The sequence below is a fragment of the Ovis canadensis genome, chromosome 19 (assembly GCF_042477335.2).
Source record: "Ovis canadensis isolate MfBH-ARS-UI-01 breed Bighorn chromosome 19, ARS-UI_OviCan_v2, whole genome shotgun sequence".
Lineage (NCBI taxonomy): Eukaryota > Metazoa > Chordata > Mammalia > Artiodactyla > Bovidae > Ovis > Ovis canadensis.
The window spans coordinates 58,665,815-58,687,449 of NC_091263.1; the positions used below are offsets into that span (position 1 = coordinate 58,665,815).

The 21,635-nt window shown below is 45.4% G+C and overlaps 1 protein-coding gene across 1 annotated transcript in view; it reads left to right on the forward strand.

Annotated features, from left to right (window-relative positions):
• IL17RD (interleukin 17 receptor D) overlaps positions 1-21,635 on the forward strand; it is a 65,514-nt gene that overhangs the window by 25,199 nt on the left and 18,680 nt on the right. The window contains exons 2-3 of the mRNA XM_069560633.1: positions 14,166-14,223; positions 18,967-19,092. Of these exons, the coding sequence (XP_069416734.1) occupies positions 14,166-14,223; positions 18,967-19,092 (184 nt within the window). The remainder of the gene's footprint in view (positions 1-14,165; positions 14,224-18,966; positions 19,093-21,635) is intronic.

Sequence of the window (21,635 nt, forward strand, 5' to 3'; positions counted from 1 at the left end):
AGTTGTATAACTGAGCACATTCATTCCATAAATATAACATTACTGCCTCTAATTTAGTGTCTTTTAGCTTTGTTTTCTAAGACAGATGGCAAACTCCTGGAGGAGCATTGTTCTCCATCACTCAAAAGGACCTTCCCAGTGTAAAGTATATCTTTAGCCCTCAAGGTATCTGCTGATAAATTCTGGGGCACCAGCTAAGTTTTTGAGGCAAGATCCTTTTTCCTCCTTCATGCTACACGTGTGTTGTGATTCTAATCACAAAATGGAGTATACAGTTTTTATTGGTGAATTATTTTATCTCCTCAGCTTGCTCTGGAGAATCTGCCCACAGTGGTCTCCCCCCAGCCACCCGGGCTCTGAAGAGTTGGCGCTCTGAGGTTTCCGAGCCACTGTAATGTGATTACCGTGCAGGATAAAGCTGTTGTCAGCCGCTTCCTGGATTTGCCCATTTCCCTTTTAATTTTATACAGTTCTGTTATTCACATGAGACCAGCCAACTAATCATAAAATCTCCTAAATTTGTGTAATTTTCTTTTAAACATACAGCATAAATCATGGTAATTTGGTTACCCTACAGAGCAACATTTAGGGTACCCACATCAACAGGCAGCCTACCGAAATATTAACATGTGTGTGTTGCCTTCTCCATGAATCTGCCTTGTTGCCTTTTCCATATACACAACTGCGTTCAGAACAGGTGAAAGGGCCCGCTACTTTTTAATAGTGATGGCTAATTAGAGCTGGCTGAACGCTTAGAAATTTGCCAGTGGCCTTAATTCTCACCTCATTCGGATCTTTTTGCTATTTTACCCACATGGCTCTCCCAACAGGAACTACATCAGCTAGAAGAGCTACATTAGCTGCTGCTGCTGCTGCTGAGTCGCTTCAGCCGTGTCTGACTCTTCACGGCCCCATGGACTGCAGCCCACCAGGCTCCTCCGTCCATGGGATTTTCCAGGCAAGAGTGCTGGAGTGGGGTGCCATTGCCTTCTCCGCTACATTAGCTAGTAGATATTTATCATAATAAATGGTGTGTGTATTAGGATCCTGCTTAAGTTAGAGTCCTTGTGACACGTGCAACGGAGATCATTTGAAAGAGTTTCCAAAGAGATGCAGAGGGGAGGAGTTTTAGGGACACTTTTCTTTCTATTGAGATATACACATATATTGACCTACAACATTGTGTAAGTTTAAGGGGTAACATTGTGTACATTTAGGTTGATTGGATACATCTATATTGTAGTATGATTTACAATAGCTTTAGCTGACACCTCTATCACATTACATAAATTATCAGTTCTTTTTTTTTGTAATTAGAACGTTTAAGATCTAGTCTCTTAGCAATTTTGGAGTATTTGTCTGAGTTTTTCCAAAAGATGGAAAACCCAAATAAACTTTTTGGCTAACCCAATATACAGTACAATAGTATTGACTAGAGAAGATGGTCACATTCTTCTCTGTACTTAGATTTCTTTTGCCTTGAACTTGTTATATTTACAAAAGTAATAAAGCCCCTTTCAAAGAAAAGCCCACTATTTTCCCAGAAACTTGAAAACCCACGCCTAGGGTTCTCTTTTTGAGAACCACCGAGTATTGCGCCCCTCGTGGACAGTTGGGGAAGCAGCCGATAGGGCTTGGTACCTGGTCCCACCCGGCCTGGGGAGGAGGGGACTTCCTCAGTGTCCCCACTTCCTCGGTCCTCCTGTGGCTGACGTGGCTCCGTGTCCCACAGAGCCTGACAGCTTGGCCTCATGTCCACCCAGCTGCTCATTCTCAGCTTGAAATCATTTTGGCCAGAACCTTCGGACCTCCCTTTTTTATTTTCTTAAAAATACCTAATCACTGCTGCTTTTATTTATTTTTTTCTGGTAAGTGTCTGTTTCATCCTAACTTCATGATACAACCCACTTCATGATAAAAAGCCACTACAGGCTTCTAATTTTGTTCCACCATGTTGCTTTGATTCTGGAAGCACTTCTCCACAGAAGGCTGATGAAGGGGATAGGATGCATCGAGTTCTTTCTGTTGACGGGTCAAGGAGGAAGGCTGTGTATGTCATTTGTGTGCCTCACGCCCTTGGGGGAGTAGGATCCACCAACAGCACCACTCCACCAGTGCTGTGCTATTTGCCTGGTCTGCCTCACGCATATTGGCTAATTTACCTCCATACCAATCTGCCAAGAGTCCCTGGGGATGTGGGGCAGGGACCTCTCATTCCTGGGAACTCTGTGTGCTCACCTTCACCAACAAGGAATATTTATTTAAGTCTGAAATCAACTGAGACATTGATACTCATTTTTTACCTTATGCTTTGCCCTCCTTCTCAGAATGACATTCTGGCCATTCAAGGAAATTAAAACAAAGTTGAATAGTTTTTGGCAAACACAATTGTTTCCTGGCCTAAATCACACAATGATTTAATTGGTATGTCATTGTGTGTGTGTTTGCATGGGAGTATTTTAATGGGAATTCCATGTGGTATCATTGGGAAACTGGGAAAGAGAGCCTTCTGGATTTATTGCTTATAGTTTAAGGGCAGACTACTGGCTTCCATCCAAGAAGTAGGGAGACTTCAAGTTACAGGGATCATTAGTGTTTGAATATATCCTTCCGCTCACCTATTATTTAGAAATTGGTTTGGCAAAAGGTAAAAACCAGAACCAAAGGTGAACTGATTTACTCTTTGAAACTTGTAGGGTTCATCAGAATCAACTTGTGGGGGTCTTGGCATCTTGGTGGTGACAGTCTCCTTTCTCTGTTTTTACCGATACCTAACTTTTGAATCTCGAATAAGTTTTGGTATGTCTGGAGTAAGAAGTCAAAGTTGTAGATTATTCTTCATTTTGGGAAACTGGGGTTTGAGATTATCCTCCCTAATGGTTCTTCGGCAAATATTTGAGATCGTGTCCCAAACCCAACCTAATTTTGTGTGTTGACAACAGATATCAAAGATAGGAAGAACAGTTGAGCAGGAGTGGGAAACTCAGCCATTCTCTCCTTCTTCTGGGCTCTATGAGTGTGTTCCTTTCCATTCAGCCAAAGGGGGAAAAAGGAATAAGTCAGAATTAACCACATAGTAGTTTGTGTTTTTTAAAGAAACTTTACTCAGTAAAAAGGACTTGACTGCAAACGGGACCTGTCACCTGTGATCTTAAAAGTGATAGAGGCTCTTCGTGGGTTCAGGTGGTTAACAGCAGAGAATGGTTGTCTTTTACGTTCCCACTCTAAGTTCCCACTTCAAGTTCATGAGTCCCAGAGTCTTTGACAAAATCTTCAATTACTCAGTTGGAACAAATAATGGCTACAAAGGATAACAGTTGAGGCATTAATCTGGAGTTTTTATTTAAAACTGACATCTTACATTTAACCACTTCCCTCCCTCATTTGACTTTTGTTTTTTTAATTGCCAGAGTTTCCCCCTGGGTCTCTAAACTGCTTCCTCTGTGGACCTGGTGTTAAGCTATCGATAAGGCAGGCAGGTGAGAGCCTCGGTGGCTTTCAGGAATCCTGAAACCTCTTGAAGAACTCACATGCATACACGTGGACCACAGCTCTCTCCAAATCCTCAGACATCTGTGTCCCCAAATAAAAAGCTGGAGCATTCTGTTGGGAAGGATGAGGGTCAGTGAGAGGTTTTTAGTGGTTTGAAGCTATCTAACAACTCAGACTCCCTGCTCCTACCCATTTTTCTGATCTGATTAGTGTTTGAAAGCCTCAGGATGTTACTCAAACCTTCAGCACATTCTTGGCATCTTGAGACCATCTTGCACTTCAGCCTTTGAGCATGCTTGAATGGGACACCTGTGCTTAGGCAGGCAGCAGGCTGGGGGTCGGACAGTCCCTCTATCATTTTGTCTGAGCACTGTCATCTTTATCCGTTTTCAGCCTCCTTAATGCAGGGTGAATAACAGGTACTCAGCAAATTCGAGTGGCCTGCCTGTAGGGGAACAACTCTAGAAAATCGACATGGAGATTTCATACTGTTCTCAGGAACTAAGATTCCCCCCAGTTGGGAGAACCAAGACTGTTGAGAATGGCCCCCAGAGTGTTTGGTGGGCTGGAGGAGCAACTGAGGTGGGGGGCGGAGGAGAAGCTTGTTCACATGCTTGTTAACATTTGAGGGTCTTTGACAAAGGAAGTCTAATGCCCTGCCCCGGTCAGCCGGCGATTGCCCCCTGGGAGGCCCCCGTTGTGCACAGGAAGTCAGACACTAATGATGTTAGCAAGGGGACAAAGGCGCCCGGCCCGGGAAGGGCCTAATTGCTGTGTCCGGCTCCCAGGAGGCCAGCCTCAAGCTGGTGGGGGCTGGGCAGGATGCGCTAAGTGTTAACACCTGGAGCCACACTGCTGACTTCCTGGTGCTTTTTTTTCTTCTGTGTGACTGGGTTCAGGCACACGAGCAAGAGAGCACACACACATGCACACACAGGCATGCACACACACACTCCGGCTGCATCTCAGGGACACTTTGGGATGTGGTATCTAACAAGCTAGTTGAAAGTGTTGGATCAGGAGGTCACAGGGCTGAGAACCAGGAAGCCTGAGTCCCCTCAACCCGCCCGTGGGGCTTGGTGACTATTGTTTCACCTCTGGGTGGGCTGACTCTCTTCCTCTCCTCTGTGAAATCTGAGAAAGGCCAGACTTTGCAAAGAGGCAGATATGTATTAGGAAGGTCACTGGAGTTTTGGCTCAGGACATTCGAGTCAGTATGGATGGAAGAGTGCTCCCAGGGAGAAGAGAGATGAGGGTCTTTACCCCTGTTCTGAGCCTGTTGGGGCCCTAGGGAGGGAGATGAGGGACGATGGGAAGCACCTGCCAGCACCTATGGGGTGTGTGTATATCTGAGCCCACACCCAGAGGGGTCAGTTGTATGTGGGGGTTGCTTCCCAGAGAAAGAGGAAGCCAAGATGCACCCCCTCATTTCTAAGTGGAGTCTCTGAATTCTTTTTGTCTAAACATGACTCTGGAAAGTGCTCAGTGGTCTCTCCAGAGCTCTGGGAATGTCCCAGAATTGTTTCGGGGGTGGGGGGGAGGTTTCCCCCAGGAATGTTTCTGGGGGAAGTAGGGTGAGGAGTGTTTCTCACAGGCTTCTCCTAGGGGCTCTAGAAACGTTCTCCTTAACAGCAAAGGGGTCATCAGCAATTAAAAGTGAAGACCTCCTGCTATGGCAGGAGCACTGCTGGGATGGCCTTAGTGGCTCATTTCCGGCAACCGGCCAAGCAGCCCTGGATCCTGAGCCTGGTCCCTCCCGAAAGCAGATGATGGGAGGTGACCCAGAGCACAGGGGACTGCCTTGGATTTTTGCAGCCAGAGACAGGAAAGTTTAAAAAGGATGCTTGATGGCTGCGAAGGAGGGAAAGCCACAAGTAACTTATGAAGAGGGGTATAATGTTGACTTGCTGCTTCCTGCTGTTATTTTAAGGTTTTTCTGTCCAAGACCACCATGTGGACAGAAATAATAGGCCGACAAAAGGGGTCGCCTTGCTTTATAGAGCAGCCTGTGATGTTTCAATTAGCACTAAAACCTGAGAGGGCAGCCTTCCATAATTTCCGAAGATGTGAAATCCACCTTGAAGGAAGCACATGTGTGGGGCATCCAGGGGACTGGCCTCGCCGGAAGAGGCTGGGTCCCCATGGCAACGCCACGGTCCCCCATTTCTGCAGGCATCTGTGCCGCAAAAGCAGAATTCCAGATGTGATACAGCATTTGGAGGCTCAATCCCCTGGCCTTGGAAACTGTATTTGAAGTCAGCAGAATTCAGTCCTCGCTTTCTGTGTGGTCCTAAGGCTTTTTATTAGTAGTTTTGTTTTGATCCGAACATTTCCTCTGAGCTTAGGCATAACAATCATGTTTATAGCTTTAATTTTTTCCTCTGCTGTCTAATCACTGTTTTGCCCTCGCAGGAAGAAACTTTTCTTGGGCTTCTGGAGTGAAGTCTTTGTCATCGCCTTTCCGAGCTAAGTGAGAGCGAGCCTGTAGCCGATTGGCCGGGTGTGTGCTTGGGTGGCTGGTGTTTGCTTCTCCCTCGTACCCAGTATTTACAGAAAACCAGGTTATGTGTGTCCATGCGTTGCCCATGTGTGCTTTTGAAACTGCAGATATGCTGACGGTTACCTTAAGGATGCTGGTGCTTTAACATGCGGTTCTCATTTGCGTGGATGGGAGTGGTGTGTGCAAGTGGAGGGGAGAGGCTTGGCCCTTCGTCCAGAGGCATGTTTTATAGCTTGCTTTTAACGTTCGGAGAATTGGAAAAATGGAACAATCCTGTCTATTTGCGAGTATCAGCCACAAGAGAACACACTGCCCAGATTCTTAACAGACTCATTGGAAAAAGTACTTGGGGTTTTGCTTTGTGAAAACCAGGGCGGCTGCAGAGTTTTGTTTTGTTTTTAAACAAGAGGAAAAAAGTCAGCATGCACGTGTGTGTGTGTGTGTGTGTGTATGTGTGTGTGTGTGTGTTGATATCTGGGCTTTTACTGTATTTGCATGTTCCAGTGGCAAGGTAAAGAGAAAATTATGAAGTCTGCAGCAAGGAAGGTTATATTAAAATTTATTAGATCCCATTTAGGCCACCACCATGTAGAAAAGTTGCTGCCATACTGCAATACGTAAATAAATGTATCAAGTCAACACTTTGTACAGTTTAAACTTACACAGCATTATATGTCAATGATATCGCAAAAAAAAAGATAAAAAAGAAAAATTTCTGAGAAACAACGCATATAAATGCCTTCCCACACTTCTGTCTTTAGTGAATGGATTTCTTTTTCCAGGGCGGGCATGGAGGCAGGGCGAAAGAGTAAAAAGACGCTCAGATGAAAACTAGAGCTTTCAGTTTGATAAGCAGGACACATGGTAACTTGGCATAGGTTGGCTCCATGTTAGAGCTCAGAAACAATTGTCCCTTCAGCTTTCCTTCGGGGAGCGTGAAATTAGGAACATGTGTGCAATGATTAGCAACATGTCAGAGATGAATCATGATTACGGCTTTGGTCTGGTGCACAGGCGATGCTGTGGAGAAGTTATTTCCTACCTCCTCCAGCAAATCTCTCTAATTAGCTTAAGATCTCCGGGTCTTTTTGGGCCGACGTGGTAATTGCTGGTGGGAACCCACCAGCTCTACCCCCACAGAGCTTGTGTGTTCCCCACTAGACATCCGAGCCCTCACCTCCCTAAAGCAGACAGCTGGCTGGCACCCCGCTTGTCTGAAGTTGGTCGCTTCTAGATGGGGAGTGGGAGAGAACAGCTCCTGGGAATGTGGCATGAATATCTTGGATAGACAGATCCGGGCCCAAGCTGGCTTTGTGATTTACTCTCCTTGTGTTTTGGGTTTGCCAGCATTCTCCTCGGCTTACATCACCTGGGGCTTCTCTGCCTTTGCTGCCTTTTTTTTTTTTTTTTTAACTGAAGGTTTGAACCCAAGTATGTGGGATCTGTCTTCATTTATGAAACCCTCTGAACCTGCATGAACTACACTGGCCCCATGTTCTGCCTCTTGCCCCAGTGATGTCCAGTGGTCACAGGCAAAAATGTCACTCCCCTTGTGCATTTTAAGCTTCACAAAGCTGTCTGCTATCTTTTTAATCTCATTGACAGGCTTGTAAACTCACGGTGAAGGACATGTTATGTACAACAGGATGTTTGAGTTGCCCATAATTTTAAGTAGTTACTTGGTTGGTGTGCCTTTAAAAAAAACAAAAATCTTTTCAGGGACTTCCCTGGCAGTCCAGTGGTTAAGACTTCACGCTCCCAATGCAGGTGGGTGCAGGTTCAATCCCTGGTCAGGGAACTAAGATCTTGTATGCTGTACATCGTGCCCCCCCAAAAAAACATCCTTTCAGTTCTTCCTGACAAATGCTCTTATTCAAACTTTCCCCTAATCTCAGCTCACTGAAACTTCAGTGACTTTCTGAAAGTTCCTTCACCACAGTTGATTTGAAGGCAGTCTCACGTTAGGCCTTACCATTTGGCCTGTCTTCCTTTGGAAGGGGGGCACTATAATCGGCATGGTCCTTTTCAAGATGCGTTTTTCCAAAGTGGCACTTACGCTATTCTGGAGCTGGAATGGGAATGTTGCTCTGGAAAGTTAGTGTTTTCAAAAGGCCTAGAGTCCCCCAGGGCCCCCCAGGAAACTGGCCAGCTGTCGGCCCCTGGTGGCAATGCTGGCTGCTCTATATGGGATCCCGCCCCATGGCTGAATTTTGTGTCCAGGCCTGTGCCTTTTTTTGGCCATCTGGGTGGAGCATGGTGTAGGTTTTTGCCTTTTGAATTTTATTCCTTTCGAGCACTTATGGGTGTTCCTTCCCCTCCCGCTTCCAGAGTAAAAGCTGTTTTCTCTATTCTCTTTGCGTTTGTTGCTTCTTTCTCTGCTTAGCATAGAGGGATCACAGCCCAGCTAGGGTGCCCCAGCTTTACTCCTTAGCTCATATTGGAACAAATTAAAAGCTGCTGTTAGTGCAGCAAGTGGGGGTGGTTAATTAAGAATGTGACACCCTGAGGTCACAGCACTGGCATTTTTAAGTAATAGGCAACAAGCAAGTATTCTTAATTTTCAGCTCATTAAATATCAAAATGAATGTAGTAGGTAAAAGCTCAGAATTGTTTCCTGAAGAAACAGCTTCTGAAGCTGTTGACCAGCTTTGTGAGTGGCCTTCTCTGTGTTCTCTAACGGCAGGCCCTGACTGTAAGCCCTTAAGGCCCCTCTGTCATACCAAGCTAGGACCTCCTGGGTTCCTGTGTGTATAACTGGCTCAGTTATACATGCATTCATTATGACAGAAAGCTAATAATTGTCAGGGGCAAGGGCTGACAGTGTCCTCGGCCCTGGACTGTGGGGACCGACCTAGTCACTTTGCCTTGAGTTTCTCCCCATTTGAGCAGTTTGCAGGAATGGAGTCTCTGGGTCACCCAGTTCCCACCACAAGCACCAGCAGAACACAGTCCTCAGCCTGCTGGTTGGTGCCTTCTTCCACCTCGCTCTGACCTGCACGGCTGCCGCTTCTCCCACTGTGCCCCCAAGGTCTGGCTGCTGGAAACATCCTACCTGGAAATGCCACTTCCTGTGGGCATCCCCTGCCTACCTCATGTGTCCCCTTGTAGCATAGCTCTCAGTGTGTTTATTAGGGCAGGAGTCTTCTCAGAAATCATGACACAGCCATTGCTGCCTGTGAAATAGCTGTTTCATCAGGTGCCGTGCAGAGCACTTGACACGTATCAATCATCTCACGTGGTCCCCACACCAATCCTTCCCCAGGAGCTTGATTCCAACCCTTTACAGCACTGAGAAATGAAGCTCAGAAAGGTTGAGAAGCTTGCCCAAGGTCACACAGCTGCAGAGTGAGGAGATCTGCACACACCTCTGGCAATCCCAGAGCCCATTCTCTCAGCCACTCTTCTACTCCAGATGAGCCCCAGCGTCGCTACACAGAAGCGTCTGTGTAGGATGGCAAAATCTGCAGCAGCCGTGCTCATGGGTCAGTGTTCCACGTCTGCCTGAAGCGGGGGTGGGAGAGGGCGCATGAGAGTGATCGGTCAGCAAGGGGGGAGAAGGACAGCACAACTGTGTGTGTGTGTGGCGTTGAGACGCAGTTCATCCCTGTGGCAGTTGAAATTATGTAAGTAATTAGCTTTCAATCGCTGCTGTAATAAAAAGTTACCGCCGTACAACAGTGTAACCCAGCTATAGCCCAGTATGAAGAAGGAAATGACAACCCACTCCAGCATTCTTGCCTGGAAAATTCCACAGATAGAGAAGCCTGGTGGGCTACAGTCCATGGGATTGCAGTCGGACATGCCTGAGCACGCACATATGTTCACACATGCATACTCGAGTAAAAATTAATTTTAAAAAGTTACCACCAACTTAGTGACTTAAAATACCACAAACTTATTATCTTATAGCTCTTGACATCAGAACTCCAAAAAGAATCTTCTGGGGTTGAAATCAAGGTGTCAGTGGCCTCTATCTGGAGGCTCTGGGGGAAGAATCCATTCCTTGCCTTTTCCAGCATCTAGTGACTGAACTAACTGCATTCCTCAGCCTATTAACCCTTTCTTCCTCCATCTTCCAAAGCAGTAGTATAAGATCTTTAAATCATCTTTACACCATCTCTCTGCCTTCTATGTCCATTGTCGTGTCTCCTCTGACTGACCATCCCATTTCCCTCTCCTAAGGACCTTTGTGATTATTATTAGGCCCACCTGGATAATTCAGACTCCTTTCCCCTACATTTCAAGATCCTGAAACTTAATTGTATTGCCCCTTTGTTGCTCAGACGGTAAAGTGTCTGCCTGCAATGCGGGAGACCCGGGTTCAATCCCTGGGTCCGGAAGATCCCCTGGAGAAGGAAATGGCAACCCACTCCAGTATTCATGCCTGGAAAATTCCATGGATGGAGAAGCCTGGTGGGCTACAGTTCACGGGGTCGCAAAGAGTCGGACACAACTGAGTGACTTCACTTTCACTTTGTTACATAAAGTAACATATTCACGGATTCTGGAGCTTGCATGCGGACGTGTTGCAGGGGTGGTTGTTTTCTGTCTACCACCAACTGTAAAGAAAACCAGTGCTCTGTGGGCCAGCCTGGGCACACTGCTTCTCAGGTGGGTCCTAGGACTCTGGAGCAGCTGAAGCATTACTTGGGTGTGAGCTGCGGACAGCCTGGTGGAGTGTCTGTTTGAGGCATGTGCTGAGAAGCTGTGTACTTGACGTCCCACTGTGAAAAGTCTTTACAGCGCACACAGGAGCCCCTGTCTCTTGGTCGCACGATCAGCCTTGGTTGATCACATGGTCTTTTGGTCTCTGCTCTTCTGTGGAATTAGGATGACCACCTTGCCTCTGCATTCAGAGAAGTGCTATGCTGGTCAAATTGTGGGGATGGATCACTGTGCTCCCATCAAGTGAAGTGCACAGGCAGGGACTTCCCTGGTGGTCTGGTGGCCAAGTCTCCGAGCTCCCAATGCCGACAGGCTTGGGTTCGATCCCTGGTCAGGGAACTATATCCCACGTGCCACAACTAAAAGATCCTACATGCTGCAGCTAAGAAAGACCCAGAACCTGCCAAATAAACAAGTAAGTAAATAAGTATATTTAAAAAAAAAAAGTTTGTAGGCAAGCTGATGTGTTAGGAACACAGTATGAGAGGGACTAGGCTAAGGTGAGAAGCTCACAGAGGAGCAGGCCCCGGGTGAAGGGAAGGGCATTTAGGGAATATGTGTGTCCCCTGAACATATACTGAGCAGTCGTGTAGGCCCAGAACAAGGTGGGAGGTGGGGAGGGGAATGATTGACAGGGTAGTAAGGGGCCACGTCAGGAATGGTCTAAGTGGGGCAGGGAGCCATCGGTGGGCTTGGAGCAGAATGAGGGCAGATTTGCATGTCAGGAGATCACCTTGGTGACTAGAGGCCATGCCCTACCCCCTGCCACCTGCCCCAGGTCAGGACCTAGGACTGGTTCTTGGCCAAGTGTTGTTTGGGGCTTGGATGAAGGTGGAATGCTCAGTTGGTGGTGAATGGATGCTACAGGCAAGCCTCATTGTCCTTTGAGGCCAGGTCCCTGGGCCTGCCTCTGAGCATCTTCACCTACATCACAGAGCCCTTGTTTACAGTGATTTTGGTTCCTGTATGCAGAATATAGCCCCTCTCGCCGTCTTGGTCTCCTTTCCATAGTGCATTCATGGCAAGTGCCCAATGAATATCTGTTAAAAACATGTTGCAGTAGAAATATAGGGAGAACAAGAGCAAAATGAAAAGCTGATGTGATTGGTCATCAGAGTCCTACACGCCTCAGGGCATGCTATTAAATGGAATGCATTTCCTTTTTGAAAAATGGTTCCTCTGCATGGCTTCATGTGGCCCTCCTCAAACTCCTGTCTCACAGGAAAGAATTGTCTTTTAATAAAAAGACAATTTGATGAGACTCAGAACCAGTGGAGTGAAGTGGTTTGCCCTTGGTCCCAGCTAGAGGATGAAGGATTACGGTACTTTCATTGGCCCCTGGATTACATTTTTTTTCTTTCCCTCTCCTGAGACTCCCCTTTCCTCTCCATTCTAGCCCAGTTATTCTTCCCTCTTTTAAACTTCTGGTACGCAGTGTTCTTACCCTGGGTTTATCCTTTCTGACGTACTGTTTGTGACATTTCATACTCTGAATGCTTATTTATGGCCCTGTTACCATAGCTGCATAGACCTTGTATGCCTTCTATACTGAGAGTTCTTGCAGGGTCAAGGTGTGATTTGAGATTTGTCTGTATGTGCTATGTGTGATTTGCATTCTTTGAATGAATGAACCACTTTGCTCTCAAGGGTAGGGATAATGACTTTCATTTACCACTGTACCTCGCATAATGTTTGACTCATAATAGATGTGTGTCAGTCGCTCATTCATGTCCGACTCTTTGCGACCCCATGGACTATAGCCCTCCAGGCTCCCCTGTCCATGGGATTCTCCAGGTAAGAATACTGGAGTGGGTTGCCATTCCCTTCTCCAGGGGATCTTCCCAACCCAAGGATCAAATCCTGGCATCCTGCGTTGCAGGCAGATTCTTTACCATCTGAGCCACCAGGGAATCCAAGTGAATTTTGGTCCTGGGGTTTTGTATGGGAGGCGAAGTGTATGGCTTGGGTGTCTTCGGGGTCCTAAGACCTAGGTGTCGTGGAGGTGCCGTATCCTCTCCTTCCTGGTCTCCTTCTGGTTGTGGTGCTCTGGTTGTGGCCATCTGTAGCTTGGGCATCTTCCAGCTGCAGACTGTGGGCCTGTCCCTAAGCAGTAATAAAGGCATTTAAGGTTTGAGTAAGGTATTAACACTTTGCAAAGTGCTTCAACTCAGATGAGGAATTCTGGAATCTTGTATATACGTGGAAGGGAGGATGGAAGGAGGACAGCTGGAGAAGGAAGGTTAACCAGGAAGAAGGGGAGGGGAACCCCAACTGATCATGGAGCTAATGTGCCACGATGATTTAGATTTTCTGTTAACCATTTCTTCCTCGTTTTAATTAGAACGAGGTGTGTCCCTCCCTTTCTGCACAGCTGTGCTTTCCCAAGGTCTGTGTTTATCTGAGCCCAGGGATACAGTTTCAGTGGGTGTGCCTGGCGTCAGGATAAGCTGAGTGAACATGCCTGTACCATATGGATGTGCTGGGACTGTGGCCTGAGACCCCGGGCTCCGTCAGAAGGGTTCCGCACATTGCGTCTCAGTGTAACAACTGCCCGTTAAATACCAGACTGCCAGCGTATGGTTTTCCCCAGCATCCTCCTTGTCGGGTGGAAATTGTAGCTGTGTGGTTAGAATATTTTCCCATCAGCATCTAAGAATTAGCGTTTTGTGTGTGGGGAAGAATCCTGCAATTCATGCTGAATGATGCACTTGCTGATGGTTACAGAAACAGTTAAACCAGAGTCTTAGCTGATCTTTCCCATGGTGGATAAGTGGTGGGTCAGGAAAAGGCGGGGCCACCAGGAGGATGCCGGGGGCTCCCGTATGGATGCTGTAATTAAAGTGGGAAGTCTGGCGGAGCTGTTAGCCCTGCTATTAGGAGTGCAGATGGCTAGCGGCCACATCACTGAGAGTCAGAGGTAGACCTTTTAAAGTCCTTTCTTTTTCTTTTATGACCCACCGTCTATGCTCCAAGCATAGGTATGGAGGCAGTGAAGAATTTTCTCATTAAAAGTAACAGCTTATTCCCACACTCATTCCCGCTCTTGGAATGAAAAACCTGTTTCCTCGAACTTTAGGAATCGCCTATCTGTCGTGGCTTAATAGGGCTTTTGGACAAGAGTGTCTGGTAGGCAAATTTTATAACCAATCAGCACTCAAAGTGAATCCAGCTGAAAGGGCTCCAGCTGGCAGCTCATGGTCTCTCTCTCCCAATTTTACTGTTAATGAATTATTATTTAACCCCCAAACACAGAGCAGCCAGCTGCTATTGTTTCAGGGGAAGTGAGTACCCCTGATCCCCGTGGCCTGGCAGTTAGGAACCTCCTGGGCTGGAGGGAGTTGGGGTGGGGGGGACCGGGGATGGGGGGCCATGAAGAGCATGGATGTTGCTCGGTGACTGGCATGACCCTGGGTCTCTGCAATCTTGTGTGTGTTTTGACTCCATGGGGATCTGGGTTGGAAAAGCAAATTGGCTTCACTTCTCCTCATGTTCTCCTGTTTTCCCGCAGGGAGTGGGGCCGGCCAGCAGAAACAGCGGGCTGCACAACATCACCTTCAGATATGACAGTAAGTAAACGACTTGGTCGCTGAAGAACAGAGCCCCTTCAGTGATCTAAAGCTTGCGTGGTCGTGCTTAATCGGGGACCCTGCAGGTCCTCGAGTTGGGGGATTTCCTGAACTCACTCAGGTTTGTCAACAGAGCCGAAGCACCTCAGACTCGTCTAAGCCACCCAAGTATTTCAGAGCTTGAACAGGTTGGTTGTCCTCCAGAGTGCTGAGAGAAGCTGTGTGGGGAGACCTCTCCTGCCTTCTTCAGGAGATAGCCGTATCCTTAGGAACAACCCAGATGCCCTTGGGCCCAGCAGGGGTCACATGAGCAAAGCACCCCAAGCACAGGATGCTTGAGAGTAATGGGGACGGTGGTAAACTGGACAAGCCCGTGTGTTGTCCTAGAGGAGCACTGGGTCCTCCGTTCCAGCTCAGTCAGATGTGGTTTGCACAAGGAGTGGGGAATTTGAATTTTTTTAGTTTGAGCATTTTGGCGGGGGAGGCATGCTGTGTGCCATTCAGGGACCTTAGTTCCCCGACCAAGGATTAAACCCGTGCCCCCTGCATTGGAGGGTGCAAAGTCTTAACCACTGGACCACCAAGGGAAGTCCCAGCACGGATTTAAAAAGATATATAGTGTATATTACCATTTGTAAAATAGATGACCAGTGCAAGTTTGATGCATGAAGCAGAGCACTCAAAGCTGGTGCTCTGGAACAACCCAGAGGGATGGGGTGGGGAGGGAGGTGGGGAGGGGGGGGTTTCAGGATAAGGGGGACACATGTACACCCAGGGTTGATTCATGTCAATACATGGCAAAAACCACCACAGTATTGTAATTATTCTCCAATTAAAATAGATTAATTAATTTAAAAAATATATTGGCATTTACTTAAAAGTTTTCACAAACACAGAGTGGGCTGAGTTAATCTGTGTCTCAGATGGGCCTGAGTGTCTCGAGTCAGCCATCTCTGATGGGGGCCTGAGTTCTCACCCCGTCCCCCATCTCATCAGCCATGAACGATGGCCAACGACTGCACTTTTCCAAACCTCAGTTTTCTCATCATGTGAAATAAGGATAAACTTCCTCAGCACCATTTTGAGACTTAAGTAAGGTAATGCTTATAACTGCTCATCTCAGGATCTGGCCTTCAGTGTGCACTCAGTAACTGATACTGTTACTATTAGAAGTCATTCCAACTGGAGCTGGAACCCAAGCACCTTTTTGGGCCCTTCTGTCAAGGAATTATGACTTTTTCTGACCAAATTGTTTCCTGAGGGCAGGTTGGGTTTTTTTGTTGTTTTTTTTTTTTTCTGATGAAGCATGTAGAACCCCCTCTGAGCATCTGCTTTCATGCCCTAGAAGGTAATTATATAGAATTATAAGCAATTTTAGCCTTACAAGCCATAATTTATAGGTAAGAATGTTGACAGGAAGGAGATTGATTCATATTAGTGACTCCTGATGTTTGATTAGTCTCTTGGGGAGAATCATGAATAAGGGCTGTAGGTCATACTGGGCCTTTGGAATCAACATGGCTAAAGCAGGGTTTTTGAGGTCATGTGTGCAACCTAACAATTTTAAATACAAGTATGGATGTCAAGTTCATGCCCACAGTTGCTGACATGGGTACTTTCACTGATGAGGACTTAACATAGGAAACTCAGATACTTCATGTCCATGATGCGTGCATGTTCTGGGTAAATGTTATGATGGTAAGGAAAGATTTGCAAGTCCATGAGACTTGATTCAGCTAAGTAAAGACACGTGTAAGGGATCTTTCTTTAGATTAGAAAGTTAATTTTTAATAATATGTTCTTGGTCCTGTTAGATCTTGTATTACATTCAAAGTTCAAAACTTTCTGGTCAGCTGCAAACAACTATTTGCATCTCTAATTTAATATGGGGTTTTGTGAAAGAGGATCCATACCTATAAAACTTAAAAGTGCCATAGTGTTTCCTTCATGGGACTAGGTACGTGGCACCCATGCCAATGTCTGTCTCTCGATCATTATTTTCTTTCTGGTTCTTTGGCATTTAATTAGAATTTAATTCACAACTCAACTCCTGAGACATCTGAAGCTAGGTTGCATTTTGGCCAAATGTCATTTGGGCATAATTATTTTGTAACCAGAATCCAAAATGTTAGAGTTGCTAATAATTGGATCCAGGCTGTGTAAAAAAAAACTTAGCTATTGTTTTCCATTGAAAAAGATAATTTATTTCTCCCACAAGGAAGTTCCTGTTACTGCTCTGTTGACTGGTTACTAATTCTGTTTGAAATAGCTAAGAACCAGTCACCAAGTTTTCACCAAAAGTATTAAACTACAGAAATGTTACTTCTCTATTCCTTTTCCATTTAATGTTGCAAAGAAAGAATATGTCTTGCCTTTAAGTCAAAACCAGCTCTCAGATCTTGCCTCCTTTCACATTGGATTTCTTGTTTCTCCTTCAGGCTCTGAGGGGGGAATGCCTGAATAGGTTATAATACATTTTTTAAATTCATGGACTTTATATTTGCATAATTGTATTTGCAGAAACCCAGAGAATGCCGCTTTTGACATTAGAAATGAAAAAAGAGGAAAGAAAAAAACATGACTTACTTTTGTCCATGAATCTTTTCCTAAAGCTGTTTCAAGTCAAAGGTTTCTTTCATTATGTACTGTGCTGTGCTAAGTTGCTTCAGTTGTGTCTGAGACTCTATGGGACCTGTAGCCTGGCAGATTTCTCTGTCCATGGGATTCTCCAGGCAAGAATATTGGAGTGGGTTGCCATGCCCTTCTCCAGGGGCTCCAGGGGATCTTCCTGACCCAGGAATCAAACTTGTGTCTCTCATGTCTCCTGCATTGGCAGGCGAGTTCTTTACAAGTGCCACTTGGAAGGCCGCTTCTTTCCTTATATATCTGAATAAATGAAAATGTCTGAACTTTATGCATATAGTGGGATTTTGTCTTCTTTCTTTCCTTTTTTTATTTTAATTGGGAAGCTGGTCTCAGCCAGGATTTCTGCAGGTTAATACCTCTGACTCAGAACTTATTTTTCAGTCCAGATTTGTGCTGGAGATAGAATTAGTGTGAGCCCTCAGAGGTGGCCCTGGGCTGGTCACTGGCGACATTGCAAGCCACCCAGTCGATCACTGTAGCTACAGTTTCCTTGTTTGTTCAATGTGTGTGTTAAACCAGATGTTTCAACATTTTTCCCCCTACTTTAAAGTTCTCCTCTATCTAGAGAACACATGTAGAACACTTTGAGAGTGAATTTTCATCAGAAGTAGAATTTGGTTTTATTAATCATTAACATCTTTTCAAAAGTAATACTGAAATGTAGAGGTGATTGTTTTTGAAGCAGATGGAGTTTGCAGAAGGGAGTGTGCCTTCTGTAGGAGTTAGGCAAAAAAGCAGAACACAAAGCAGAGTGGAAGATGGAGTTTCAAAGAGGAGGGGGGTGCTTTCAGGGCGTGTGTGTTGTACCCTTAGAAGAAGCTTTCAAAGAATATCATGTGCACGTTAAAAGGCTTGCAAAAGTATCCATTAGATGTTAGCCGTTACTTCTGTGTGGTGGGAGGTTATGGATGACTTTTACGTTTTTCTTATGTTCTTTTGCAACTTTCAGATGTCTCGTGAATGTTTTTCGTCATAAAAAATAGGAAATGTGTGGTATAGTTTATGGGGAGGGGGGATGGGAATGCCACAAACTCACCAAGCTTCTTAGAAAATACCTCTGAATGTTTCACCCCCAAAACCCCCTGACTTCCAAGAGGGTTATGAGTAGGTTTGAAATCTGATGGAAGACCTTTTGCATCAGATTCTAAAGAAAGTCTTCAAGCTTAATCACTGAAAAGAAATAGCGATAAAGCAGCATAATTCTGATGTCTGTAGTGAAGGCTGGCGGCTCTCCCTGCATGCGTGGCTCAAACAGCCTGCAGCCATCCTCTGAGGTCCCCGCCTGGGTCTGGCTGGATGCTTCTGGCAGATTTTTTAGGATTGTGCAGACTTTGAAAGTGTACTTAGCAATACCAGGTGGCACAGCTGCTGCACTGGCAGGTGGCAATGAGTCAAGTCCTCAGACAAAATCAAAGAATCAGTGGTTTTCATTTTTTCAAGCACCATGGGAGTGTTTGGATTCAGTGGGTGTTGTGGGTTTCTTTGATGAGGTAGGGTTGGGAGCAAAAGTTTTACCTTTGTCATGCTAGTTAACATCCAAGGTGCTCTGCTGATCACTAAGTCACTTAGTCCCTTTGGCAGGTCCTAATTGGATTCTTTAACAGCCCTGCTGTGAATGACGCCCCCTTGAGTTCACATCCTCCTAAGAGTTCCTCTTTCGCAGTCACCTTGCCCTCTAGGCTTCTTCTGAAAAAGAACAAACCCCAGATTACTTAGTCATTGTTTGGTTTCAGATCGCTCTGTAACATTGGAAAAGTTTTGAACTAACCTAAGTTATTACTGATTTAGGTAAACTGTCAGAGTAGTAAAAAAGTGAATGCCTGATACAGCAAACTCCAGACCTTACATAATCCTCCAACCACTTTTAACTCAAAAGTGAGGGGGTGGTAGTGTTATACATAAACCCCACTGCAGCATCTTAACAGTTTTCCAAACAGCTAACCTTTGATGTCATCTGTGGGCTTTGAGGCACACATCTTTAAACAGAGTAGATTTGGCTAACTCCGAGCATGCTCTGTGTAATTCGAGAAGATGAACTTGGAAAAAGAAAGAAACAAAAGTTTAAATCTAACTGTCCTGGTTCTCCCAACCCTCTAGACTGCACCACTTACTTGAATCCGGTGGGGAAGCACATGATCGCTGACGCCCAGAACATCACCATCAGTCAGTACGCCTGCCACGACCAAGTGGCTGTCACCATTCTTTGGTCCCCCGGGGCCCTCGGTAAGTGGTCCAAGTGGAGTCTACGATGGTGGGTGGTACCCAGTACAGAGGTCGTAAGTGCAGTGGCCTCCTGGGGCCAAGTAGGTCTTGACTCAAGTGTAGCTTAGGTGTGCCGCTGCACAGACACTACTTGATTGTAACTCTTGCTGCTTCATGCTGTGCTTCATGGCTCATCTTTTGTTACCTTGGCTGTTATCGAGAGAGATGTAGGTGTGTAAAATAATAGTGTGTGAATGGTAAATGTCGCTGAGGTCTTTGCTTGTGTGTCTCAGCAGGAGTGGGGGGATGAGTGGCCTAGCCAAGAATGTAATGGATTCAAGATCCAGCATTTCTGTGGCCACATGGAGATGCACCAGCCTAGCCTTGGCACATTTTGTGAGTTGTCAGGACAACCCCAGTTTTCAGGAGAAATCATGGAATCAACAATTTTTAAATGTTGGAAACGAACTGAATTTATGTTTAAATTGTATGGACTGAAAAAATAGCCAAACAAACAGAAATTTAAAACCAACAAACCTACATTATCTGGCCAGATTCAGGTTAGGGCTGAATCTGCTTGTCCTCTTTAACGAATTGATGATGCCCAGGATAGGATGGGATAGTTGAGTGTGGAACATGGAGAGGGCTCTTTTGTTCAGATGGGCCTGGGTTTGAACCCAGGATGAGCTACCCAGGTGCGCTTGTAGTAAAGAATCCATCTGCCACTGTGGGAGATGCAAGAGACACAGGTTCAGTCCCTGGGTCAGGAAGATTTCCCTGGATAAGGAAATGGCAACCCATTCCAGTATTCTTGCCTGGAAAAATCCCATGTGAAAAAGAGCCTGGCAGTCTACAGTCCATGGGGTTGCCAAGAGTCAGACAGGACAGTGTGTACTCATGCACACACACAACCTTTAGGAGAAACATTTAGACCTATCTGAGCCTCAGCTTCCCCATCTGAGGCATATGACTTTTTCCTCATTTAAGAGTTAGAAACAGAGTGGATACATGTATATGTATAACTGATTCACTTTGCTATTCAGGAGAAGCTAATGCAACATTATAAATCAACTATGACTGAGCGACTTCACTCACTTCACTCACTTTATACTTTCTCACTGGAGAAGGAAATGGCACCCCACTCCAGTGTTCTTGCCTGGAGAATCCCATGGACAGAGGAGCCTGGCGGGCCATGGTCCATGGGGTCACGGAGAACTGGACACGACTGAAGTGACTGAGAACGCATAATCAAAAAAATTGCAAAAACAAAAAATTACTGAGTGGAAATGTACAATGGGATGACTACTTTGGAAAACCTTTTTGTATTCTCCTGAACAGTTATATATGCATTACCACATGATCCAGCCATTTGGCTACTATTTACCCAAGAGAAAGGAAAGCATATATCCACACAGACATTCATAGCAGCTTTATTTTTAGTTGTCCAAAACTAGAAACATCCTCAATGTCCAGTGCCTAAACTGATACACCAGCTGTGGTGCATTCACACAATGGAACACCACCCAGCAATGACGGAATGAAATCGTGATATACTTAACAATGTGGATGAATTTCAAAATAGTTTTTCTGAGTGAAATCAGCAAGACAAAAAAAAAAAAGCATTGAGCATTGACACATTCAATAAAATACAAACAAAGCTTTAGTGGCAAAAAGCAGGTTCCTAATTGCCTGGGAACAGAAGTGAGAGGGAGTATAAAGAGACATGAGGAAGAATTGGGAGGTGATAGGTAAGTTCTTGGTTTTAATGACAGTTTCAGGGGTATACACATAAGTCAAAGTATATGAAAATGTTCTCTGTAAAATGAAACTAATTGTATGCCAATTATGCCTCAATAAACCTGTTAAAAGTAGAAAAAGAATTAAGGATAACACACACACACAGAGTACATTTCTAAAGAGAACTCTTAAAAAATAGTAATAGTGTCTGTTATCATCATCAGACCCTGGTCCTCAGGTTTCCTAGGATATTGCCACCCAATCTTAGAATTTTAAGAAAAAGTCTGACCAAGGAAAAAGTAAGATAAAGTCTAAATTTCTTAATATAAATGGGGTAAATCTCAAAGGAACCAGATTCAGAAAAGGTGGGTACAGAGACAGGGAGAATGGGTCAGACCTGTGGGCCTGACTCACTTCTCTATGTAAATACCACTGGGTCTGAATGCAACAGGTTTTCCAAAAATAACATTATCTTAACATTTAAAAGGAAAAACATCCTCTGTGGATGAAAGAGAAGGGGTCATTCCAACATAAGGCTAAAAATGGTTAAAGGGCTGGCCTGACACATTGCAGGCTCCCTCTTTAGAATGAAAGTGAGAGATATGAGGAGAACTGACATGTGGAACCATGAGGGCAGAAAGATGAGCTTTTTCTGCATGACAGTGTGTGGGTGGGGATGGCTGGATAGATTCTAGCAATTTCTATGAGGTTCTATTAAGGAGACTCCTTGGGAGATAGAAAAACACATGCGTTAAGAGCACGCTGGGTTTGATCCCACCTGGGCCATTTTATCCCTGTGTGACTCTGGGCAAGCCATCTAGTGTCTG